General features: G+C 34.7%; 1 protein-coding gene and 1 pseudogene across 2 annotated transcripts; one reads left to right on the forward strand and one right to left on the reverse strand.

Annotated features, from left to right (window-relative positions):
* The first annotated feature begins 12,847 nt into the window (after positions 1–12,847).
* LOC143240201 (inositol-trisphosphate 3-kinase homolog) lies at positions 12,848–26,395 on the forward strand (annotated as a pseudogene). Its single transcript, XR_013021639.1, has 10 exons — positions 12,848–13,131; positions 13,219–13,485; positions 13,913–13,997; positions 14,892–15,037; positions 15,351–15,423; positions 19,683–19,818; positions 20,629–20,685; positions 21,714–21,887; positions 23,168–23,341; positions 23,763–26,395. The product of XR_013021639.1 is annotated as an inositol-trisphosphate 3-kinase homolog (transcript).
* Positions 16,304–17,155, reverse strand: LOC143230962 (SCAN domain-containing protein 3-like). The gene has a single exon (XM_076465746.1). It carries the CDS (start codon positions 16,901–16,903, stop codon positions 16,508–16,510), a length of 396 nt encoding a protein of 131 aa, XP_076321861.1. The 5' UTR covers positions 16,904–17,155; the 3' UTR covers positions 16,304–16,507.
* Positions 26,396–27,949: the final 1,554 nt, after the last annotated feature.

Consider the following 27,949-nt stretch of genomic DNA (forward strand, 5'->3'; position numbering starts at 1 on the left):
TTTCCACGTCTCCGGTACTGGTAATACTGTTTCATCCACGCCGCATACCAGGTGCTTGTAATACTCGCTTCTCTACGTTTTGGTACTGGTAATATCATGTTTCTCTACGTTCTGGTGCTTGTAATACTGTTTCTACCGTTCTGGCGCTTGTAATGCCACTGTTTCCACACGTTCTGGTGCTTGATAATACTGTTTCTCCATTGTTCTGGTACTTGTAATACTGCTCTCTCCACATCTGTTTCTCCACGTTCTGGTGCTAATAATACTGCTTCCTCCACGTTCTGGTGCTAATAATACTGTTTCTCCACTGTTCTGGTACTGGCATACTGCTTCCACGTTCTGGTGCTAATAATACTCTCCACGTTCTGGTGCTAATAATACTGTTTCTCCACGTTCTGGTATTGGCATATACTGTTTCTCCAACGTTCTGGTAACTGATAATACTGTTTCTCCACGCTCCTGGTACTGGTAATAGTACTTCTCTACTGCTTTTGTGCTTGTAACACTGTTTCTCCACTGTTCTGTTACTTGTAATACTGCTCTCTCTCCACATCTGTTCCTCTTACTGTTCTGGTGCATAATAATACTGTTCTCTCCACGTTCTGGTGCTAATAATAATACTGTTTCTCCACGTTCTGGTACCTGATAATACTGTTTCTCCACGCTCTGGTACTTGGTAATACTGTTTCTCTACGTTCTGGTGCTGATAATACTGTGTTTCTCCACGTTCTGTTACTTGTAATACTGCTTCTCCACATCTGTTTCTCCACGTTCTGGTGCTATTAATAATGTTTCTTCTTAATCTACGTTCTGGTAATGGTTGTACTGTCTCTCCACGTTCTGGTGTACTTGTAATACTGTTTCTCCACGCCGCTCTGGTGCTAATAATACTGCTTCTCCACGTTCTGGTGCTAATAATAATTGCTCTCCACGTTCTGGTACTTGTAATACTGTTTCCTCCATGGTCTACTTGTACACTGTTTCTCCACGTTCTGGTGCTAATAACACTGTTTCTCCACGTTCTTGGTGCTATACTAATAACTGTCTCTCCAATGTTCTGGTACTGGTACTATTCTCCACGTTCTGGTCTATGATAATACTGCTTTCTCCACGTTCTGGTACTGGTAATACTGTTCTCTACGTTTTGGTGCTTGTAACACTGTTTCTCCACGTTCTGTTACTTGTACACTGCGTTCTGTCCACATACTGTTCCTCCATCTGTTCTAGGTACTGCAATAATACTGTTTCTCCATTGTTCTGGTGCTATTAATAATACTATGCTTTCTCCACGTTCTGGTACTGATAATACTGTTTCTCCACGGCCTGCCTACTCCTCTCTCTCTCTGTTCTCTCTCTCTTCAGGGACATTGTTCTCACGTTCTGCTGATAATACTGTTTCTCCATTGTTCGCGTTACTTGTAATACTGCTCCTCCAAAGAATCAAGCCTTCTCCACGTTCTGGTGCTAATTAATACTGTTTCTCTAATGTTCTGGTACTGGTAATACTGTTTCTCCACGTTCTGGTGCTTGTAATACTCGTTTCTCCAACGTTCTGGTGCTAATAATACTGTTTCCACGTTCTGGTACTGGTAACACTGTTTCTCCCACCGTTCTGGTACTGGTAATACTGTTTTCTCCTACACGTTCTGGTACTCTTAGAATACTGTTTCTCCACGTTCTGGTGCTAATACCATTTTCTCCACAGCCTTGGTTCTGGGTAATACTGTTTCTCCACGTTCTGGTCCACTGGTGGTATACTGTTTCCTCCACGTTCTGGTACTGGTAATAACTGCTTTCTCCAACTGTTTCTCCAAGGTACTGGTAATACTGTTTCTCCTCCACGTTCTGGTACTTGTAATAATTGCCTCCACGTCCTGGCGCTATAATATACTCCTGTTTCCACGTTCTGGTACTGGTACATACTGTTTCTCCATCTGCCCTCTGTGTACTGGTAATGACCTCCTCCTTGCTTCCCACTGCCCTGGTACTGGTACCACTGGTTTTCTCCACTGCCCTGGTGCTTGTAATACTGTTTCTCCACGTTCTGGTGCTGGTAATACTGTTTCTCCACGTTCTGGTAATTGGTAATACTCGTTCCCACTGCCTCTGTACTGGTAATACTAAGGTTTCTCCAATGCCTGGTACTTGTAATACTGTTTCTCCACCGCTGGTGGTAATACCTGCTTCCAATGCCCCACTGGTAATAATTGCTTCCACAATGCCCTGGTACTGGCACGCAGCATACTGCTTCCCAACAAGCTCCTGGTACTGGTAATAATACTGTTTCTCCATGCTCTGGTACTGGTAATACTGTTTCTCCATGCTCTTGATGCTAGCAATGTTTCTTTATTTTACGTTTTGCTACTTCTTCCACCCTCCTTCAGATGCTGTGATCTGCTTCTCCACATCTAAATCCAAGGAATTTGGTTCCAGACACTTAATGGTAAATCCAAAGTCTTATAACGTTAAAAAATGAATTTCTGTACCTTCGAATCACACCTGTATTTTACATTGTTTTTAACAACAATGAAACTTGACATTATTTCTCTATATATTCTGATGTTGCTTCAGTTTCCAGTTTTACGACGGTCGTTTATCGAAATAACTGTGTGGTGGTTGCTATTAGTCACTCAAATGCACAACACCAACAAGAAAATACACAATTTACATTGAAATTCCTTGTTCACTACGTGTAAATATACATTATTATTTATTTATTAGTAAGTAGTTGTTGGATATGGTAAATATTTTAATATGTTTTACTGCCTTTTCCCAATGGTGAGATCACATTTCTGGTTCTTTTCTGAGTTCTCTATGAAACTTTGATCGGGAGTCAGCATTATATTATTAAAGCGCCACCTACGAAGCAAGAAAGAGTTCATGGTAACGTCGTGTTTATGTCGCTATTATAAAGATGTTTCATTGTATATTAATATCTCCGTTATTAATTTATTTTACTTTACGCTCTGGGTCGAAGTCAAACTAATCTATGAAAACTATTTTTTCCATTTTTGTTAGTTTTATTGTGCATCATGTGGTACTCGTAAACCTGATTCGATTTTGTTACTTATCAGAATTTGTACCAACTTACCTACAAATTTAATTTTTCTAGGTAGAATTAGATTAAATTAATCTGTAGACCTTTAACGTAGCCAAATACATCAATCGAAAAGGTTTGACCTCCTGAGTCCAAAACTGTAATTAGATTTTAAATCGCTTGAGAGGTGACAGAGCCATGAGTTAAAGTTTGTACTTGAAAACAAACAAGAAATCAGAGCCACCCTATGAGACGCTATGCCGCGGCTGAAAAAGATGTTTAAATCAATATATGGTTTATTCTATGGATGATCGTCCATGCAGAATAGCATATACATAACGTAACAGGTGAAAACTGCATCTAGTCTGCCATCATTAAGACATCATTCAATCGGTAATGAAAGTTTGATGAACATTTGTAGATCTGATGAAACTTTCCATTCAGCCTTTGAACTTTGTCACAGCTTTTTTAGCTTCCATCCTCGTCAAACGAAACATTACTGAGACAAGTCATTTCTGTCTCCAATCTAAATATCTTGATTAGGAATTGCTCTCTATCCACCCTACCCTGTAATTAAAGTAACTTTCCTTCCGTTAGATCCTGGTTGAATCACAATACATATACGATTTAGATTAAAATGAACAATTTCTGTGAAAACTGTTTGACTAACATATAAGTAAGTGACAAAGGAGTCCATCAAACCCTCGTGATGTTATTACTACTTCAGGCACGTTCTGATAATTTTGATGATGTCAGTAGTTCAACTCTGCTGGTAAACAAGTAAAGAACACTCAGTTCCTTCAACATCCAGTTTTCCTTTCTGTTTATCACGTGCTCAGTGACGTGAATATCAGACTTGCTGTGGTTTTTTCGTTCTGTGGTTCTGGAGAGGTACACAAAAGGCTCATTTCTGTCATTCTAAAATTTGTTGTTTGCATTTATGTATTTCAGGTAAAGAAACTGTAACGAATACTGCGATCCTGATAGCCTCAAAAGATATGTTGTTTTTTTAATCTTCGAAATGAAATTCTCGGAATGAAACTTAATATACAGTACTGTAAAGATACAGACGTAATAAAACATCTTAACATTAATTATAGGATGAAGAGAAACTCTAACGAATTATCCTGTGCAGCATTATACTCTTAACATACCATTTACTTTGGATTTAATGCATGGTAGGCATGTACTCTTAATTGTGATAAAAGGCCAATAAAACGTCTTGTATTCTCGTCTCTTTATTTTATCCTTCAAATTTTGAAGAACAAAATATAAATATAAAATTAGATCCATTTGTCATTTTTAAAGTAAGTTTAGAGAAAAACATTTCTTTAATTATCTCAAAATAAACTATTAAAGAATTTGAAGGAAATACATCAGAACTGAATTTTTAAATGAGTTTTTTATTATTTTAACTGGTTTATTTACCATGAATATTATTTTTCACGAGACAGTGAATATTTAGATATAAATAGGAAATGTAAAACATACAAAACGACCTGAAATGACACAGAATATAATTCCATCCTTTGAAAAGAAGATTACGTATCAAAACAGCAAAGAAAGTTTCTATATTACCAAATATGTTGTGATAAAGTTATATGCAAAGATGTTCTTTCTTTTCTGAGAAGCACTGTATGAAACGACATCTTAGGAAACAGATTTTATTAAATAAAATCTTGAGAAACAATAATATAAAAAAAGAATGTATGATACAATACCTTGGTCCATAAACAGCAGAAAACAATACCTACTGGAAAAAATAACATGAAAGAATACCTTGGTCCATAAACAGCAGAAAACAATACCTACAGTAAAAAATAACATGAAACAATACCTTGGTCCATAAACAACAGAACACAATACCTACAGTAAAAAAATAACATGAAACAGTACCTTGGTCCATAAACAGCAGAACACAATACCTACAGTAAAAAATAACATGAAACAATACCTTGGTCCATAAACAGCAGAACACAATACCTACAGTAAAAAAAAAATAACATGAAACAATACCTTGGTCCATAAACAGCAGAACACAATACCTACAGTAAAAAATAACATGAAACAATACCTTGGTCCATAAACAGCAGAAAACAATACCTACAGTAAAAAATAACATGAAACAATACCTTGGTCCATAAACAGCAGAACACAATACCCTACAGTAAAAATAACATGAAACAATACCTTGGTCCATAAACAGCAGAACACAATACCTACAGTAAAAATAACACAAAACAATACCTTGGTCCATAAATAGCAGAAAACAATACCTACAGTAAAAAATAACACAAAACAATACCTTGGTCCATAAACAACAGAAAACAATACCTACAGTAAAAAATAACATGAAACAATACCTTGGTCCATAAACAGCAGAAAACAATACCTACAGTAAAATAACACAAAACAATACCTTGGTCCATAAATAGCAGAAACAATACCTACAGTAAAAATAACATGAAACAATACCTTGGTCCATAAACAGCAGAAAACAATACCTACAGTAAAAAAATAACATGAAACAATACCTTGGTCCATAAACAGCAGAACACAATACCTACAGTAAAAATAACATGAAACAATACCTTGGTCCATAAACAGCAGAACACAATACCTACAGTAAAATAACACACACAAACAATACCTTGGTCCATAAAATAGCAGAAAACAATACCTACAGTAAAAAATAACACAAAACAATACCTTGGTCCATAAACAACAGAAAACAATACCTACAGTAAAAATGACACAAAACAATATCTTGGTCCATAAACAGCAGAACACAATACCTACAGTAAAAAAATAACATAAAACAATACCTTGGTCCATAAACAGCAGAACACAATACCTACAGTAAAAATGACACAAAACAATATCTTAGGAAGGAGATGAAGTATGATATTTTATAGAAGAATGCTTCAGAACAATATTTTATGAAACGTATTGTGTGAAACAGTATCTTAAAAATCTTACTGTATCAAGCAACATCTTTTCCAAAGACAGCAGGAAAAATACTTTATAAAAATAACAGTATGATATAATATCTTACTCAAAAACACTGACACAGTATCTTAGCAAAATAATAGTGTGAACCAGTCTTACTCCAAAAACACTATGAAACAATGCCGTAGAAAATAGCAGTATGAAACAATGCCGTAGAAAATAGCAGGTATGAAACAATGCCATAGAAAATAGCAGTATGAAACAATATTTTCTCCAGAGACAGCAAGAAACAGTATCTTAGAAAACTAACTGTATGAAACAATGTTTTATCCAGAGACAGGAAGACACCATATCTTATAAAACTTATTGTAGCTCTGTCTTATGAAATGTATTGTGTATATTTATATATTAAATTTTATGATGTCATTATATGTTGTAAAATGTATTTTGTGTAACTACATCATGCTTAATCATGTAAATGCGTCTTGTGAGTTCTGGTATATATTGCAGTAAATGTAATTTAATGCAATTTGTTTGTTAGCTAGAAGAGCCTGAGGGTGAAAACGAAGACGTTAAGTTTGAAAAGTTTATTAATAAAGACTATTAAATTATAAAAACATTGGGATCACATAGTTTGGTATATTTGAGTGTAGGTTAAAAATACAGAGAAAAGAGCTAAAAAGAGACAGAGTTAATGTAGTGAATCAACGTGTGTTTTATTGGAATACTTAGATCTGTTTTAATAATCGTGCATACTGAAGTTTTTTTACAAGTTTACTTTTTACGTTAGTGTAGTACAGTTAGCGTGGCTGTGCACTTCGCCTACAATTTACTCTGATTTTAAACCTCTAGATACGTTACAGGTAGAAATAAACTAATTTATTATCGTTACGTAGAGTGGACGATTGGATTATTTTCATCAGGAGCCCGGCATGGCCAAGCGTGTTAAAGCGTTCGACTCGTAATCCGAGGGTCGCGGGTTCGAATCCCGGTAGCACCAAACATGCTCGCCCTTTCAGCCGTAAGGGCGTTATAATGTGACTGTCAGTCCTACTATTCGTTGGTAAAAGAGTAGCCCAAGAGTTGGCGGTGGGTGGTGATGACTAACTGCCTTCTCTCTAGTCTTACACTGCTAAATTAGGGACGGTTAGCACAGATAGCCCTCTAATTGCTTTGCGCGAAATTCAAAACAAACGAACAAACAAACAAATTTTCATCAGATATTGTAAAATAACTTGGCAACGAAAGAATATTATGACAACGTTCAAAATGATCACAATGGTACAAAATGAGATCTGTTAGATGGTTACAATGGTACAAAATGAGATTTGCTAGATGGTCACAATGGTACAGAATGAGATCTGCTAGACGGTCACAATGGTACAGAATGATATTTGCTGGATGGTCACAATGGTACAAAATGAGATTTGCTAGATGGTCACAATGGTACAGAATGAGATCTGCGAGATGGTCACAATGGTGCAAGATGAGATTTGCTGGATGGTCACAATGGTACAAAAATGAGATTTGCTAGATGGTCACAATGGTACAGAATGAGATCTGCTAGACGGTCACAATGGTACAGAATGAGATTTGCTGGATGGTCACAATGGTACAAAATGAGATTTGCTAGATGGTCACAATGGTACAGAATGAGATCTGCGAGATGGTCACAATGGTACAGAATGATATCTGCTAGATGGTCACAATGGTACAAAATGAGATCTGCTAGATGGTCACAATGGTACAGAATGAGATCTGTTAGATGTTCACAATGGTACAGAATGAGATCTGCTAGATATGATAAGACAGTTGAAAGAAGAATGGACAGAATTTAAATAATATGAAGAAGAACCGGACAGCAATTAAAATAACAATACATTGTACTTATTGCAATACGTTGTACATATCGCTAAGAATTACTAACAAAATATATTAGTGAATAAGAGCTCTTCCTAAAGGATATCACAAAAAAGAAATTATTATAGACGTACAAAACCTAGCCATTAAAGCCAAGACAATAATGGATGAACATCTGTTAAGACTCCTTTAGAACCAGTAGTTAAAGAATTAGTGTCAGAGTCCAACCATATCACAGAAATAACAAAGGGCTAACCAGACATTAAGAAATGCATATTAGTTGGACTTACGAGACATCGTTCAGCTGAAAATACCCTGTCTGCTCCAAACGAAAGAAGTAGAACTTGATTGTTTAAAGAAACCTATGTTATTGATGGGAAATCCTGCAGTTGGATATAAAGATAATAATGCGACTATGGATTGACCAGATCTTTTATTCTTAACCTTTCGACTACAAGTCTTCTTCTGGAGATCATCCTTACAACACCTTGATCGACCATCATTCTACAGTTACAAGATTTAAAGATGATAAACTACCACTAGATATGAAGAGAACTTGTGCAAGTGAACATAAAGACCTGACAAGAAGAAAATTGAGGTTACTTTTGCTACAAGAAACTTATCTATCCTCATTATGTATATCCAACTGAAATCAAGAACGAGTGCATATTGGGAATTGGCTTCTTGGGGAGAAATAAATGTGAGGTTAGGCGAGCTTTGAATAGTTCTGTCCCCCGCTAGTGCAGTGGTAAGTCTACGGATTTGCAACGTTAAAATCAGTGGTTCGATTCCCCTTGGTGGTCTCAGCACATAGCCCAATGTGGCTTTGCTATAAGAAAACACACATACAAACACGAATAGCTCTACAGTCTATGACCGTGAAATCCATCTGCAGTACATGGAAATTCCTAGACCTGATATTAAACTTCCTACGACAACGAATAGGAGTCATTGTACCATCAAGAAGCAACTTACTTACATGGGGACTTCTTAACAACGTATGCACTTCTAATGATTGCATTATAATATAACCAAACACCTCTGCATCTCTTGATGGATCTGAAAAATAAAGATGTCATCATCGGACCCATGGACACAACAAACTGGACAATTTCAATGAAGGGCTTGTGAGTGGAACTCCAAGCAGTGGAAGAACCAAGAATTATCAAGTATGGAACCGCCAGTGGATTCACTTCACCACCTTCTCAGGTCTAAGACACCATCCCACCTGTATGCTATGGATCTCGAAAAGAAAACCATAAATAAGATTTAGTTAATGCAAAATGTAGTGTAGGAGTTTATTTCCGTGTTGAAACTGTTTAAAATACTTCAGACCCATATGTTGATATTATAATTTATTTGTTAGCAAGAGGGAGATGCAGGTCGTAATGATGTCGTTAAGAGCTAAGGGTTCATAACAATACTGTGATATCACGTTTTCTAGAAAGTTCGAGGTTTGGTGATGAATGCGAGGCTGGGAGGTGATAGAGAATAAGATAGTTGTCAGCCGACAGAGTGAACCAGTCAGTGTATATTTAGTGAAGTATTTGAATCTGTATCAGCACAGTGTTTAAGCTGGTAGAAACGTTAGAGAGAATAAATTAATATGTTATCGTTTTGTAAACTGGACGTTGGGTTATTTCACCAAATAATGTCAAAGAACAAAAGAACAACACCACAACAACATCAATGTTAAATAGCCTAGAATTTTGATGTTCAAGTCAAGCCTTGTTACTCGACTTTGGTAAAAGAGACTTCCATTATAAAAACTATAATGTAAACAATGTGTTTAGTAATTTTGAGGGATATTCTACAGACGTTTCTTTCTCACTGCTGTACGTCATATCCGATGCACGTGATAGTTATGTTGATTCCTCTGATCCTGCACGTTTCCCGATGTTGTTGACTAACGCTCGTATATTATTTGTATTCAAGCGCAGACAGACGGTCTAGTTGGTAGAGTCTTTTCGCTGTCATAGCAACAAGAAACACAAGGCTACGCCCTACTACTTATGCGAGAAGCATGACGTCAAACGTGGGTCAACGGATTTTGATAATACTCGGATGTCCGTTCTGGGATCCAGGGCCGTTTTAAACACTCGATAAAGTACTGTGTATGAACAGCAGATCTGCAGCTGTCTAAGCAGAACCTGATCACCTTTGGGGCTGGCTCAAGGCAACAAATTAAGCCTAGTTGTAGTAAATACAGTTCAGCGTCAGTGTTGACCTTGTCCGTCAGGACTCAGCTTTGGAACACGGAAACGCAAACTTCACTTGTTGTAAGCACCAAGTCATGAGGGTGGACTGATAGCCTAGTCGCGCGGTAAACGCTGTGAAAGCACGCGAGCTCAGACGGTAAAGATATCACGTTTGTTTAACGCTTTTCAAGAGGACCACTTTAAGTCTGTTGTTGCTTATCAGCTATCTTTAAGCAATCTACTATTTAAAATAGACTTGTTCCATAACAATGTTGTTGTCTGGTTCTTCGTGGGCAGTTTTCACCCTGTCCTTGTCTCTCAAGATGAAATCATACACTGCAAATCTTCTGGTAAGTTCATTCACATGTTCACTATCATTGTCTCAGTTTTAAGTCGTATACTTCTTCTTGGGTGATTTTTTACCAAGTGGGTTGCGAACATTGTTATACTCTCGCTCTTTAGAAGTTTAGTACAATAATATCATGTGCTCGTGATAGTGTTAGCTTGAATTTCTATAACATCCAACTAGTAATTGCTTTGAAGCTAATTAGCAACCCCAAGAAGTTAGGACTGGCTCGTTTGTTATTTTAAAGCAAAGCCATTAGGTTATCGGTTGTGGCTACCGTGGATAATCGAACCCTGGATTTTAGCGTTGCAAGTCCATAAACATATCGCTGTCCCACCAGGGACCGGAAGCTTTGAAATAACAGTGCTCGGTTGTTCACGTTAGTAAAGGTAAATGCTTTCTAAATGTGTTATCTTCTAACACACTGCATATGCTTCACTTCACTGATGAAATGTACAGTAAAACTGTGTTTTTTTCTGGAAGCTTTTGATTTGGTTACGAGTTAAAATATCAAAGAGATTATTTTAAAATATGATATCCCTAACTCCATGTGCACTCACTAAATGTTTCGACATCACTAGCTTTAGGTAAATTAACCACACGTGTTATATGTGTTGATAAACTGACATAACTGGATTGGAGATATTTTGTTGACAAATAAATAAACATTTCTATTAATATAGGCATGTGACTTGAAATGATAAAATGTCATAATAAGCCAGTCACTACAAAATAAAATAACCTTATTTTGTTTAGATTGCAGTCACTATGGATTTAAAACATAACCTGAAGGTTAACAACTAATAACGAGATAAAGAAAAGTCATGAAAAGGAAGAATTCTGTCCAGTATAAACTCACATGTAAACTTGTACCACTCTTCCATATAAATGTATCCATTTTATAGATTTAATCATATTTTTGTTTGACGAATGATTCTATGATGACACCATACGATACAAGGATTTTTAATGTGCTGTGTGTCTGTGTTTGTGGTTAAATTTTTAGCTCACTTATTTTCCAGTTTAGAAAATAATAATTGATTGGTTGTAATTAGGCACAAACTACACAATAGTCTATTAGTTCTCTGTTCACCACGGGTATCAAAACCCAGTTTCTACCGTCGTAAGTTCGCAGCTATACCAGCGTACCATTGAAGAGGGGCAGACAATAATGAAATAACAAATAAACAACAGCACGAGGAAACTTACATTCTAGAAGAATGTACAGGTCCACGTGCTTTATTCTGTAAATTTTGACGTCATGAACATTGTGTAGTTTTAGTAAATTAGGAATGATAAAACTTTGAACATTTACTTTAAGAAAAGAAAATGTCTTATGAAATAAAACTAAAGGTCCGACATGGCCACGTGGTTAGGGCGCTGAACTCGTAAACTGAGAGTCGCGGGTTCGAATACTCGTCACACCAAACGTGCTCGTCCTTTCAGCCGTGGGGCGTTATAAGGTAACGCCAATCTCACTATTCATTGATAAAATAGTAGCCCAAGAGTTAACAGTAGGTGGTGATGACTAGCTGGCTTATCTTTAGTCTTACAGTGTTGAACTAGGAACGGATAGCGCAGATAGTGTTGAACTAGGCATGGATAGCACAGATAGTGTTGAACTAGGGACGGATAGCACAGACAGTGTTGAACTAGGGACGAATAGCACAGATAGTGTTGAACTAGGGACGGATAGCACAGACAGTGTTGAACTAGGGACGGATAGCACAGACAGTGTTGAACTAGGGACGGATAGCACAGACAGTGTTGAACTAGGGACGAACAGCACAGACAGTGTTGAACTAGGGACGGATACTGCAGATAGTGTTGAACTAGGGACGGATAGCGCAGATAGTGTTGAACTAGGGACGGATAGCACAGATAGTGTTGAACTAGGGACGGATAGCACAGATAGTGTTGAACTAGGGACGGATAGCACAGACAGTGTTGAACTAGGGACAGATAGCACAGATAGTGTTGAAATAGGGACGGATAGCACAGATAGTGTTGAACTAGCGACGGATAGCACAGACAGTGTTGAACTAGGGACGGATAGCACAGACAGTGTTGAACTAGGGACGGATAGCACAGACAGTGTTGAACTAGGGACGGATAGCACAGATAACTCTAGTGTAGCTGTGCGCGAAATTCATTAACAAACAAATTGTTTATTCTCCTGTTAAGCTCTTTACCGAATAATCGTTGATTCTTCGAGTTACTTTATAAATCACTGAGTATATTATGCATTCAAACTAAAATATATTTTTGTTCAGTTTTCAGAATGTTCATGTCACATTCAGAATGTTTGATTTCGATCTTTCCCTGACATTTCGAAAATATAAAAGAAAAAACAAAAAACATGAATGTGTCTCGAAGCGTTACGTGTATATAATCCAGTTAAGGTAATCAAATTATGAGTTTTCTCTAGTGTACTTGAGTCTAGGAAGAAGCCAACACAATTTTATACTAGTGTAACATCTGAATCCTGTTGGCTGCAAGCTTGGGCCTTGTTTGCACATTATTGTAGACTTACCCACTGCCTTCTTCTGCAGCCAATTTTTAGGCCTTAAGTTACATGATTGTATTTAGAAATGGGTTCAAATCAAAGCAGGGAAGAAAAGGATCCCCCTGAGAATTGTGGAAGGAGTTTGGATGTACAGGATGTTTCATTTCAACAATCCACAGAAACATGTAACGTGTCCAGTAATAAAGATGGCAGTGACAATGAACATGGTTGTCAGGTTTGTTTACTTCATTCAAGATCATTTAGTAATTAATAAATGTTTAATGTGGAAAAAGTAACAATTATTGAATATCTTTTGATACAGGCCACTGGTAATGAGGATGCTATAAAGGCAGAACCGACCAAAATTATCAAACACAACGAAGACAACCAGAATGAGAAGAACAAGAAAATTGTGGGGAAGAGATGGAAGCAGATTGCCAGGAAAGCCTTCCGCGGAAGTAAACAGAAAATGAAACTTAATGAAAGTACAGACAGCGGTGTGTCACTCGGGTTTGACTTTCTGGAAAAGGCCAGATCGATTGAAAACCTGGATGTAGAAGGCTTGACACTACTACAGATTCTTGCAGTTGTAAGTACAGGTGTAGTTTAAACAAATTTACCAGTCTCCACCTGGTGGTGTAAACATCTTCCAGGTCGTGATAAACGGTATAATGTCAAGGTAGTGTTAATTTAGTAACGAAGTTTTCATTCAGGTGTAAATTATATATATTGACGTATGCAATAATAATAAAAACCTAAACTTGAAATTAGAAATGTATTTACGCTCAAGTAGAAAATTGCAAATCGATCTTGTCTCGGGTAATATTTTAATACAAGTTATACTGTGATGTTTGATGTGCGTATAAACACACACTGAGGTTTATAAACACTATATAGTCTCGTAGGTTCATCACTTTCTGAAATATAGGAATACAACATGTACGCAGTAGGTATGAATAGGGCTTAGCTTCATCACATTCAAAATGAGGTCAACTAATTTTCTTTGTTTTACCCAGAATGCTTTGGAATTGAGTGCGCCTGCCAGTGACGTATTACTGAGGAATAAAAACAACAACTGGATACAACTCTCTGGTCATGAGGGTAAGTCTTGTTTTAATTATAAAAACTAAACATTAGTCAGTAAAAAAAAAAGACGAAAGAAAAAAGTTGGACACTCTAGAGAACTTTGTTTTATTCATTACTGAAAACTAGTAAACAATGAAAATATCTGAAGTAATAACATAAAACGTTATTTTGTTCGCAACTATTAAAAATGTCGCTACGATAACTAGTGTTAGTTTTAGCTCGTACAGTGTAGTTAAGAAGTGAACAACAATAGTTACCCGGCACTAGTGTTAGTTTCAGTTCAAACAGTGTAGTTAGTAAGAAGTGAACAACAATAGTTACCTGGCACTAGTGTTAGTTTCAGTTCAAACAGTGTAGTTAGTAAGAAGTGAACAACAATAGTTACCTGGCACTAGTGTTAGTTTCAGTTCAAACAATGTAGTTAAGAAGTGAACAACAATAGTTACCCGGCACTAGTGTTAGTTTCAGTTCAAACAGTGTAGTTAGTAAGAAGTGAACAACAATAGTTACCTGGCACTAGTGTTAGTTTCAGTTCAAACAATGTAGTTAAGAAGTGAACAACAATAGTTACCTGGCACTAGTGCTAGTTTCAGTTCAAACAGTGTAGTTAGTAAGAAGTGAACGACAATAGTTACCTGGCACTAGTGTTAGTTTCAGTTCAAACAATGTAGTTAAGAAGTGAACAACAATAGTTACCCGGCACTAGTGTTAGTTTCAGTTCAAACAGTGTAGTTAGTAAGAAGTGAACAACAATAGTTACCTGGCACTAGTGTTAGTTTCAGTTCAAACAGTGTAGTTAGTAAAAAGTGAACAACAATAGTTATCCGGCACTAGTGTTAGTTTCAGTTCAAACAGTGTAGTTAGTAAGAAGTGAACAACAATAGTTACCTATATTTTTCATATTTGTAGGATCCTTAGCTCCTGCAGGACCTGGAACTATATGGAAGAAGAGAAACTCCGATGACAGTGAAGTTCAGGCTTATAAAAATTAATGCAAGATAACATGGCGGACGTGGTTCCAAAGTTTTACCGAGATGTTGAATATAACGGAGACGGTATCCTTTAATTCACAGGTTTAACACGTTGTTAAAAGAGAAACGTAACCACGTGAGTCGACTTTACTGAAAACCTCATCACGTATATCACGTTAAATTTAATATTCATGAGATGAATAGTAAATGATTGCGTTATGAATACCGTTTGTCAACCCCCTGAGACAATTCAAGATTTTACTGTTGAAAATAAACTTATATTTTCTGTTGTTATCTTAAATAAAAATATCAAACTATAATTTTATTAAATATTATGTCTTTCTAAGTATGTTTTTGATCATATTAAGGCTATGACTTTTTAACTATTTGTAATCAGATTTTATAGAAATACAAGATCTGCTATATGATTTCACAAACCCTTCTGTCATGGATATCAAGATGGGGACAAGGTATGTAATTAGAAGTAGTGGTTATGTACTGTTCATATTCTGTAGCTCTAGACCTCTGTCTTTATAATATTGTGATTCTGCATCTATAGTTCTGTAGAAAAACTGTATTTAGCTTTATTATAGTGTACTCTTCCGCCCCCTAGTAAAATGTACTTTAGGTCCATAGAGGGAGTCAGTAGCTCGAAAGCAAAGTGTTGTATATCCCTATAATAATAAGTAGCTCCATAGCAAAGAGCTCAATTTCTCTATAACAAAGTACTCTATATCTTTACAACAAAGTGCTCTATATCTTTACAACAAACTACTCTATATCTTTACAACAAAGTGCTCTATATCTTTACAACAAAGTGCTCTATATCTTTACAACAAACTACTCTATATCTTTACAACAAACTACTCTATATCTTTACAACACACTACTCTATATCTTTACAACAAAGTACTCTATATCTTTACAACAAAGTACTCTATATCTTTACAACAAAGTGCTCTATATCTTTACAACAAACTACTCTATATCTTTACAACAAAGTGCTCTATATCTCTATAGCAGGGTGGCCAAACTTGCTTAACGTAAGAACCACATAAGATAAACTTCAGATGTTTGAGAGCAGTAAGACATGAACAAATATTAAACACACATTTTTATTGTTACGTTTTGTTACATAAGTTCTATATAAATATTAAGAAGTACATGTACGTGATAATATTTATTCATGTATGTAGTTTTTAAACTGTTAATTTGTATTAGTTTCAATAACCACAAAGTACATATATATATATACCAAATGTTTTCAAAGCACTGACTGATTATTGTATATTGAGCGTATTTAATACGGTAATAAACTACGGAAACATTTAAGAAAAACATGCAAATTTGCATTTCTTTAACATTAAATGAAACTGCCACACACAAAAGGGATAAAACAGATATTTTAATGATAGTTATTTATTTTTATAAATATGTGGTCAAAATATGTAAAACTATAAAATTAGAGATATTTTAATCAGAAACCACCTTACAAAGTTTTAGTTTTGTCATATTATTTTTCTCACACAAACAAACATTGATAGAATTATCAGGTTATTTACTGCTAGTAGAGGTCGTGTGAGTTTCCATCCTGGTTGTGAGTCGTTGAAATTCAGGCTGATATGTTGTCAAGGCTGTACGAATTAGCTCCGTTAGGTGTTGGTTTGTAAGGACTGCATTATGCTTCGGCTTCACAAATTTCATTACAGAGTACAGTGATTCACAGCAGTATGTTGTGCTGAAAATTGAGATGAGTCGCACACTGGTTTTCTTCAGTTCATTAAAATTTATTTCTGTAATTTGCTCCCAGAACTCAATTGTAGAATGGAATTTATGGTTCATCTTTAGATCCGGGTCCTCCAGTAGTTCTATTAGTTCCATTTCCACAACAGATGATTCTGTACCCAGAAGTTCGAGAATTGGACAACCATCATTGGTCACATCAATCATGAATGGATTTACAAGAAAGGAGAAACAGGACTTCAGCTTCTGCAAGTCCTCAAACCTGTGTAGGAAATTATCAAGCAGTCCTTGTAACTTATATTTGTATTCTTCTAGTTTGTGGTCTTTTATTTCAATATCAGGGAAGGTATTTACTCTCCTTTTGAGACTGGGAAAGCAACTGAATTTTCTTCACAATATGTCTCTTTCAAAAAGCCTTATTTTATTCTGAAAACTGAAAATTGTCTGAGAAAGGTCAGAAACAATCTTATCCTTTCCTGGAGTGCCATGTTGAGAGCTTGTAGATGATTCATTACATCAGTAATGAACATTAGATCTTGCATCCATTCGTTTCCAAGTTGTGGATAGAATCTTTTCTTTTTCTTCAAGAAAAGTAATAATAAACTCCAACAGATCCACAAACTTATTTAAGGCATTGCTGGTTGACAGTCACCTCACAATGCAGTAAAAAGAGACATCATTGGGTTTATCTTCAAGCTGCAATTCTTCAATAAAATTTTTGAACTATCGGTGGATCTTCCCATTTAAGTGTATGAAATTTACAATTTCAAGAACAAATTTCATAACATCTTCATACTTGAAGTATCTGGCTGCCAGGTGTTCATGATGAACAATGCAATGAACAGGGAAAAACTCTGGAAAGCTGGAATCACTTTTCATAAGTGTAATTAATCCTGCATTTTTTCCTACCATTGGAAGTGCTCCGTCTACTGCAACACTGACGAGTTTATCCAGTGGAATATTAGCATTTGTTAAGGCTCTGTCAAGTGCATTTTTAATGTCAACACCAAAGGTTGTTTCTTTTAGTGCCAGTGAGTCCAACATCTCTTCTTCCACAGTTACATTAGAGGAAACATAACAAACAAATACTGCCAGTTGTGGGTTGTCTTGTATGTCTGTAGATTCGTCAGGGACGAAGCTGAATGCAGAGGAATTCTTTAAATCATTTTGCATTTTGCCTGTAACATTAGCACTGATCTGGTAGATACGTCTCTCTGTAGTGTGGTGTGAAGCTACTGGTTGTTCTATTAGTTGCTGAAGTTTTGTGTTGTTTGGATCTAACACTGCAACAACTTCAGCTATATTCTTGTCAACAAATTCACCATTAGAATAAGAGCGTTTAGCACGAGCAGTATTTCACGATATAACAGAACTAGCTTCAGTCGTTGTATCAACTTCCTTACTGGACGTTGTCAAAAGTGTCTGCTAGCTATTTAGTGATGATTTTAACACAATTAACTTGTTTTTCCGTAATTTTGATTTAGCTGGATAATCAGATGAAACGTTTTATGATTTATTTCATTGTGACATTTCCAGTTACTGGCTTTGTAATGACTGAGTAACACATTGTAGATAAGACACAAAGGTTTACCTTCTATAAAGGTGAATGCAAAATCTTCCTCCCACTCTGACTTAAAATTTCTCTTTTCATCTTCATACTTTTGTTTCTTACAATTTTATGACGTATTCTTCCGTCACAAACTTTTCACAGACACTTCTAAAAATTAAAGAGAAAATAAACAATAACCTCCAACACGCGCAATGCAACCAACTGTACAACGCCCAGGATCACACTAACATTCCGCTAATTTCACCACCCGCAAAACACCCACACATGCCACAATCATGCGATCACAAGCCACGTCTACTAAAACTAACATTGTCAGCACCAGCTTGTACAATTACTGATTCTCCAGCACAATTTCTCTGTAATCCTTGTTTGTATGATTACTGAATCTCCAGCACAATTGCTTTGTAATCCTTGTTTGTATGATTACTGATCTATTACAATTCCTCTGTAATCCTTGCTGATCCGAAATTTCTTTAATCTCTGATTCATATCTAACATTAAAATTAGGATTTAAATTTTTAAATATATTTACTCACCATGAACATTAAACTTACGTTTTAATCCAATGGACTCTCAGATTATTCCCGGTAAATAATTATAAAGGTTGAAACTAGCTGGCCCAGCATTGCCAGGTGAGTTAAGGCGTTCGACTCGTAATCTGAGGGTCATGGGCTCGAATCCCCATCACACCAAATATGCTCGCCCTTTCAGCCGTGGGGGCCTTATAATGTAACGGTCAATCCCACTATTCGTACGTAAAAGAGTAGCCCAAGAATCGGCGGTGGGTGGTAATGACTAGCTGCCTTCCCTCTAGTCTTACACAGCTAAATTAGGGACGGCTAGCGCAGGTAGCTCTCGAGTAGTACATTATATGTCAAACAGCCGCATGTGGCCCGCGGTTTGGCCACCACTTACTCTGTAGTAAAATACTCTATACTTCTGTAAAGATACTCGATATCTCTATAATAAATTATTCGATATCTCTATAATAAATTACTCTGTATCTCTCTAACAATTTACTCAGTCTCTCTATAATAAATTGTTTGTCAGTTCTTTATGAAAGTGTTTTATGATACTATAGCTCAAGGAACCAAATAATATTTATAAATAATAATTATTTTATATCAACTCTGTTAATTCATATTAAACATATTTTCGAATTCCTAGTAATTTTTTCTTAATTTAACAGACGATTCTCCCCACGTTGTAAACATTTCTTTTACTTAATATTAAGCCTAGTCATAAAATAAGTGAATTTTCGCTTCTGTTTTTTGGGTGGGAATTTGTTAAGTTGCGTCGCGAATGATAAATGATTTGACGTGTTTCACAAAATAACGTTATTCAATATTTCAAATGATTATATATTTGAACATACCAGTCGTTTAATATATAAACGCTGCGTTTATTCTATGCTAGAACGTTTCTCGAGATCGAAGTGCAAAACACCAAGGCCAGAGCAGATCTATACCAGAAAATGGTTAGAGTTGACCCTCACTCCCCAACAGCGGAAGAAAGAGAATCTGGAACAATAACTAAACTAAGATATATGCAGGTGAGAAACATGATGAATAAATCAGTTTAATAAATAAAATAATATTGCCAATACAGCTTGTCCTACTTACTTCTTTCATACTTAATGCACTATCTGCGTTTTACTTCCAGTTCATTACGTAGATTCCTCGGGCTGCCATCTATTGAGAGATTTAAAAACCTAGTTTAATAAATATCTAAGTTTTCGTGTGTGTACAAGATTATTTAGTTTTGATGGAGGGAAGAAACAAACAATCATTTAGTTTTGCAGATTCCCTCTTGTGTTGTACTTTAACTCGATGTTTCATTTCCATCAGCTCGCGATCCACACTTTGAAGTAATATATGCAAGTCAAATCCCACTGTTCGATTACAGTAGTTCAAAAGTTCACGGTTGGTGCTGTTGACCATCCGCATTCACTGAGTATGGTTGGTCAATAGCACCAACCGTGATCTTTTGAACTACTAGCTATGGCTTGCCCAGATAGTCCTTGTACAGTTTTCCTCGGATATCCTAAAACTAACTCTTTTAGTTTGCTACACAAGTATGACAGTGAGTGAGCTGCTTTCTCTAGATGCTACGTTTAGTATTTGATGTGAAATAACAAGGAAATGCTTATAATCTTTAATTTGACGAAAGTTTAAACACTTGTTTAAACAGTGTTAAACAGTTGTGCAAGTTAAACAGACTTTATGTTTTCATATAAAATGAACCAGTGAAATAGTAGAATTAATCTTTATAACAAGACTATGTCGTTGCTTCCATGAATAAAATTCATATAAAGTTATAAGTAACCAGTCTCTTCTTGAACCAGTCTCTTCTTGTTTTCCAGTTTCGAGAAAATCTCAGTTCCTCATCCACTCTGGGATTTAGAATCGAAGGATTTAAGGTAAGATAATAACAATTTCATTCTTTCCACTGATTAAATCTAAAACAACTAACATATATTTAACTATGTCGTTTAAAGTCGTAATGATCAGTTGGTTCTATCATTTACTAAATCTCAAGAAATAATATTAAAACCTAACATATATTTAAAGTTGATTGTTGGAAGATTTAATGTAGTTAATTGGCCCAGTTATTGACTTAATCAAAATAAGTTATTTTAAGCCTAACGTGTATCTAAATTGTTTTTGGAAGACGCTTGGTGGTTAATGGGTCCAATCACTAACTAAATCTGAAGGAAATATTTTGAAAACTAACACTTATTTAAACTTGGCTGCTGGGTGATTTAACGTGGTTGATTGATCTAATCATTGTCTAAAATTAGCAGTGACAGTTAAGGCTTATATCCACTCAAGGTTGTCATGTCTTATCCGATCCGACATGGGAGTTGTAATGTTGTGATCTCTTAATCACTTGAGTAATGTAAGAACCTAGAGGACTTTTCTGCACTTTAAACTGTTTCATTATATGATGTTAAATGCAATAAAACTTAAAAAGAAAATAGGTGTTGATAACAAACGTCTTGAATTACTGTTGTTCTAGAAACGTCTGTTATTATTGTTTGGTGATAACCGTTTAGGGTCACGTAGTTTGTGTTTCTGTGTTGTTGTTTTTTTTGTTTTTCTTGGTAGAGGAAAGGGATTTATCTTCCTTTTCGTTAGGCCCGACATGGCCAGGTAGTTAGGACGTTAGACTCGTAATTCGAGAGTTGCGGGATCGAATTCCTGTCATACCAAACATGCTCACCATTTCAGCCGTGAGGGCCTTATAATGTTTTTGTCAATCCCATTATTCGTTGGTAAATGAGTAGCCCAAGAGTTGTCGGTGGGTGGTGGTGACTAGTTGCCTTCCCTCTAGCCTTACACTACTAAATTACGGACGGTTAGCGCAGATAACCCTTGTGTAGCTTTATGCAAAATTAAAAAAAAACAAAGAGGAACGTTTTCGTTAAATGTGTCGGTTGGTTTTCAGACACAACAGAAGACGCAGACCAAAGATCTGAAACTGGTTAAAACAACAGAGGACGTTAAAGCTACCATGAGGCTCTTCCTTAGAGGTAACGAGAAAGTTTCCGGTCAACTTATAGACAGACTGAAGGTCATAAGGAAGAAATGTGAAAAATCTTCCTTCTTTAATTCTCATGAGGTAAGTTTATTATAATTTTAAGGTCGTTTAAAGCTGAGAAAAACCTTGATGTGTAAGAGTAAACAATTTAAAATTATTATATACAGCAGAGACACCTATACTACGTCACCAGACATAAAGTAAGGTTTAAACTAATAAGCTCTACATATTTTATTCCACACCTAATGTATTGACTCCTACTTTATTTAAAGCTTGAACTAATAAATTAAATCAACAATTTGTACTTATATGTAGAAGTTATTTCACACCTAATTTATTCCACTCTTCAAAAATTGTGTTAGTGTGTTGTTAGTTTTACTAACACCTCTCTACAGTCTCAGTATCTGTTGACACTCAGAGTGTTTCTTAATGTTGTGAGTTCTTCCATTTTTCTGGGCTAGAATAATGAAATTTCTAGAAGATGACACCAAACATAGAATTATCCAGATATAGCCCTGCCACTGTGAGGGATCTAACATTGTATTTTGGTTGTTATTTATTTGTCTTAGCAAATATTTGAATGTTTTAAAATTTGAATATGAAAATAAATTTCTCAAGACACCAAAATATTTTAAAGGAATAGTTCAACAAAAAATCTTAGAACACAATAATCAATCCCAGATTTTGGAGTGATGAGATAAACAAACATATGTTTGGCGTGGGCGTGGCCTGAGGTGAGGGATTCGGGTAATAATCACTTCTAGACATATCACTTAGTTTAGGTAATAATCACTTCTAGACATATCACTTAGTTTAGGTAATAATCACTTCTAGACATATCACTTAGTTTAGATTATCATTCTACAAAGTTTGCTGAGGTTTGTCTAAAGATCAAGGAGCAATAAGTGGACAAACGAAGACGTTTCTTACATTTATAAGTATACATATAAGACACCACAATATTCAGACAATTGAAGAAGTTTTTTATTTTTATTTTTATAAATATATATATAGGACACTACGATATAATCGCTTGTTGGGAAATATTTGAAGCAAGTTAATGGAACAGAATTTTTTGTGTTCTATCATTTGTTAGATACAAACAAGATATAAAATACAGGATCAGTGATAGCGAAAACTATGTATGGAAATGTTATGTTGAGATAAGGTAATCAGAATTGTAATGTTATGATAAGATAAGGTAATCAGAATTGTAATGTTATGATGAGATAAGGTAATCAGAATTGTATTGTTATGATGAGATAAGGTCATCAGAATTGTAATATTATGATAAGATAAGGTAATCAGAATTAAAACATTTATATAACACTTCAGTTATCAACTGCGTATGTTCTTTTTAGGTGATAGGTAGCAGTATATTGCTGGTTCACGACGCGAGAAAAGCCAATGCCTGGCTTATCGACTTTGCTAAGACTAAGCCAATACCAGAAGGTGTTGTAATTAATCATAGGAAACCTTGGACTGTTGGAAACCATGAAGATGGCTACCTTTACGGACTAGACAACCTTATTTCGGTACATATATATAGTAAAATTTAGAGTATTAAATAATAGACGCTCTTATTACAGGTTCATTTAGATGAAAGATTATATTTATTTTATATTTCATTATATTATGAAAGACAATTTCTTAAAGGGTTAAACATTATTTTGTTATCTTATTTATTATTACAGTTTTCTCACAGTGAGAATGAAGCAACACCTTGTTTAAAACATTAAAAGGTGTTACTATGACTACAAGTTGCAAATAGAATATTTCAGAATAATTAAGACTATGTAAAAATGTTCCATTGTTTTCTAATTAATGTGATATACAATTAACACATTTACAGCACGTACAGTTGTGTATGTATTGTATGAAAATGAATATTTCAAACCTTAGATACATTTATATATTTGTAATTTAATTAACAATTTGTAATTGTTTTCGATATAGGTCTTAGAAGAAAGTCTTCCAAGTAATGCATCTTCTCCACTTGTTGAATGACGCGCCATCTAGTGCAGATAATGAGTAATGCTAAGAGTAGACCTCTAGGGACGACGTTATTTAGTCGACTAATGGAGTTGTCGCCTAGCCTCCTGTTTTGACCCATCTACATCCAGCAGATAGACGTTTATATGGAGTTTCGAATCCTGTGCGCAGTAGGTTGTGAAGTAGAGAGATACTCAAAAGTAATTGAACTGGAGTAAAGACGAAGACGAGAAACTGGTGCGAAATGTACAGAGTAGCATCTAATAGTTTAGTTTGTATTATGAAGCATCGGCCGAAGTAAAACGCTTGGTCTTTAAACCCACCAATTCTAGCTTTTCCAAAGACTTCGAGAACCTCGTAGATAAAAATTACGTTTCACTCTGAAGCGACATACTTGAGCAGATCTCGAAACAGAAACAATTATTTTCTTAATTTCTTCGGCTCAAGAGAAATGTTGCACTAACATTCCAACTTGTAAAAGATTTTCAAGGTCTCTATTACTGGCTTTGGGCCATAACTTTGAAGTTTTGTTTTGTTTTTTTTTTCATTTTTGTTAATTAAAGTTACTTACACCGAGCTTTTATCTTCAGATAATGTATTCCATTTTACAAACGTATTTACAGCTGTTTTTTCTTTACTTGAAGTGATGATATTCGGTTATTTAATTTGAACATTTTTGAGCCGTATCTTGTTTTACGTGTGATAAGTTGAATATTTGTAAACCATATTATATTTTACTTTCAAATTAAGGCGTTGTTGCAACCTAGCGGCTGGAACAAAAATCAGCATCCTCTTAGGCTTACGTTGTAGTTTAATATAACGTTTAGGTTTAGCTTACAAAGACTTCTTTTAATATTTATAAAGAGGTGACATTTACAAATCTGATGTGACTTATTTTGAATTTCAAACATAAAAGTAGGTGAAGTGAAGGCAATCAATTTCTCGTATACGAATTAGGTTAAGATTTAGATTAGATTAAGACAGAATTATAAAATCTATTTATGTTTGTTTTAGTTCTTCTGTATTGAGTTGTTCTAAATCTCAATCACGGATGCCCTTAAGACAAAAACGAATAGTTTGCATGAACCTTATCATCAGTGTGATATTAATTAATTATATTTTAGATTATTCTTTACTAGAGCTGTTCAAAGAATACTCGCAATTGTACTTATAAAACAACAATTTATATTTTTGTCATGAAATAAAATACTCAAATATTTATCTAGCGGGAACATGTTTTATAGTGTTAGAAACGTGAGGCTCGTATTGATGCAAGACCTAACGTGGAACTTCAGGTAGAGTAGACTTTGTAGGTTTGAGAAAGAACTTAATGGACTGCAACTGTCTGTTGAAAGAACGGGAAACAACACTTCGACTTCTGTTATGTATAAAAGCTCAAATGACTTCTTCTCCTCTTAGAACATACAGTTATGATTCTGACAAACATTATTGGGTGTGCAAAATGTGGAAGATGATGACGACCTTACCAAACGACAACTAAACATAACTCTTCAATGTAACTGTAACTGATGTGTTCTCTGAGATGATACAATTTGAGATTAGATTGTTTTCTGATGCGTAAATTGTGTTATTAATATATCTTATTTTCTTATGTGTTATTTGACCAACTGTTACGAGCTTGTAGTAACAAGTAATTACAAATAGTAGAGATAACCCGATCAGTTGCTTACTAAGTTCTATTAGAAGAGAATCAGTAGTAAAGATAAACCTGATCAGCTGCTCACCGAAGGTTCATCTTAGTTCTGTACTATTTATATTGATACCAGTTAATGTTATAGTTGATTAATAAATTATTCTAGGTAATTCTTAGAAATAACAGTAAATTCTGATACTTTACCAAAAATTACCTGTTCTATTATGAACATACCTATAAGTATAAAATCATTTTTATGAATAACAATAACGCATTATTTAATAAATAAGTTGCGAGTCGAAGATGAATGGTAAAACTCGAGTTAAGTATCTCAAAACGTGTAAGATAGACGTATTTATTTATGTGTAAATATATATTGTAGTGTAGTTATTCCTATTTTGTTGCTGTTTACTAAACATTACAAATTAGTATTAAACAACAGGCTGCTTGTATATTTTAAACTAGTATTAAACAACAGGCTGCTTGTATATTTTAAACTAGTATTAAACAACAGGCTGCCTGCATATTTTACAAACTAGTATTAAACAACAGGCTGCCTGCATATTTTAAACTAGTATTAAACAATAGGCTGCCTGCATATTTTAAACTAGTATTAAACAACAGGCTGCCTGCATGTTTTAAACTAGTATTAAACAACAGGCTGCCTGCATATTTTACAAACTAGGTAAACAACAGGCTGCCTGCATGTTTTAAACTAGTATTAAACAACAGGTTAGAAAGAGACAAGTAAAATTCAGTATGGTAGCTGATACAAACAAAAAGATAGATCTTGATAAAACAGGCTTTAAAAATAGATGTTGAAATTTGTTATAACTTACCGATTTTTTGCTAAGCTGATAAATAGTTGAAAAATATAACAGGAAGCACTGGTAAAAATATAGGTGTGTACAAGCATGTCTTAATAAAGAATAACACCTAATAATTATTTCCGTTCATAATTGTTTATTTAGTATTCTACAACAAAATAAAGAATAACACCTAATAATTATTTCCGTTCATAATTGTTTATTTAGTATTCTACAACAAAATAAAGAATAACACCTAATAATTATTTCCGTTCATAATTGTTTATTTAGTATTCTACAACAAAATAAAGAATAACACCTAATAATTATTTCCGTTCATAATTGTTTATTTAGTATTCTACAACAAAATAAAGAATAACACCTAATAATTATTTCCGTTCATAATTGTTTATTTAGTATTCTACAACAAAATAAAGAATAACACCTAATAATTATTTCCGTTCATAATTGTTTATTTAGTATTCTACAACAAAATAAAGAATAACACCTAATAATTATTTCCGTTCATAATTGTTTATTTAGTATTCTACAACAAAATAAAGAATAACACCTAATAATTATTTCCGTTCATAATTGTTTATTTAGTACTCTACAACAAAATAAAGAATAACACCTAATAATTATTTCCGTTCATAATTGTTTATTTAGTATTCTACAACAAAATAAAGAATAACACCTAATAATTATTTCCGTTCATAATTGTTTATTTAGTATTCTACAACAAAATAAAGAATAACACCTAATAATTATTTCCGTTCATAATTGTTTATTTAGTATTCTACAACAAAATAAAGAATAACACCTAATAATTATTTCCGTTCATAATTGTTTATTTAGTATTCTACAACAAAATAAAGAATAACACCTAATAATTATTTCCGTTCATAATTGTTTATTTAGTATTCTACAACAAAACACTAAATGCGTCAATTTATCACGTGTTAATAAATATGATGGTGTTATTTTCTACACTAATCAAACTTGAAGAATAATTCGTCTATCACGTTTGGTACTACAAGTGGCCACACGATGGCACTATGTAATATTTTATTTGATATAAAACTACGAATAAAAAAATTCTAAATGCTTAATTATCAACATTGAGTACAATTACCACTGAAATTTGAAAGTAGTTTACTATTTATCAGTCCTCACATGGACAATGGTAAGTTTACGAACTTGTAACACTAAAATCTAGGGTTTAATTCTCATTACATAACCAAACGAACAGTGTATCTAATTCTGCAAACTGTTGTGAGCCACGAATGTAGGAAAACATGTAGCTTTCTTATTCTTCTTACCCGAAAGGAATCTAAAATCGTTGATGTCTAAAAGAAAACGCCCTCCCCCCGACCTACAGCTGTAAGTCTACGGATTTACAAAGCTAAAATCAGCGGTTCGATTCCCCTCGGTGAGCTAAACAGACAGTCCGATGTAGCTTTGTTGTAAGAAACACAAACTGAAAGATAAATAAATTATTACAATTGGTTTTTTAATCATTTCTTGGCAAAGTGCTATTTCTGGGGGTTCCATGTTATAGGCGTTAAAATTGAGAATGATGCGGTTGTAATGGTGTTTAGACTAATAGAACTGCTTTACCGTAGGTTATTAATGAAGTAATTCATGCTGTTAAACTGACGCTTTGTTACCATATATCACTTTTTTAAAGC

Source organism: Tachypleus tridentatus, chromosome 1 (genome assembly GCF_004210375.1).
Source record: "Tachypleus tridentatus isolate NWPU-2018 chromosome 1, ASM421037v1, whole genome shotgun sequence".
NCBI classification, from domain to species: domain Eukaryota; kingdom Metazoa; phylum Arthropoda; class Merostomata; order Xiphosura; family Limulidae; genus Tachypleus; species Tachypleus tridentatus.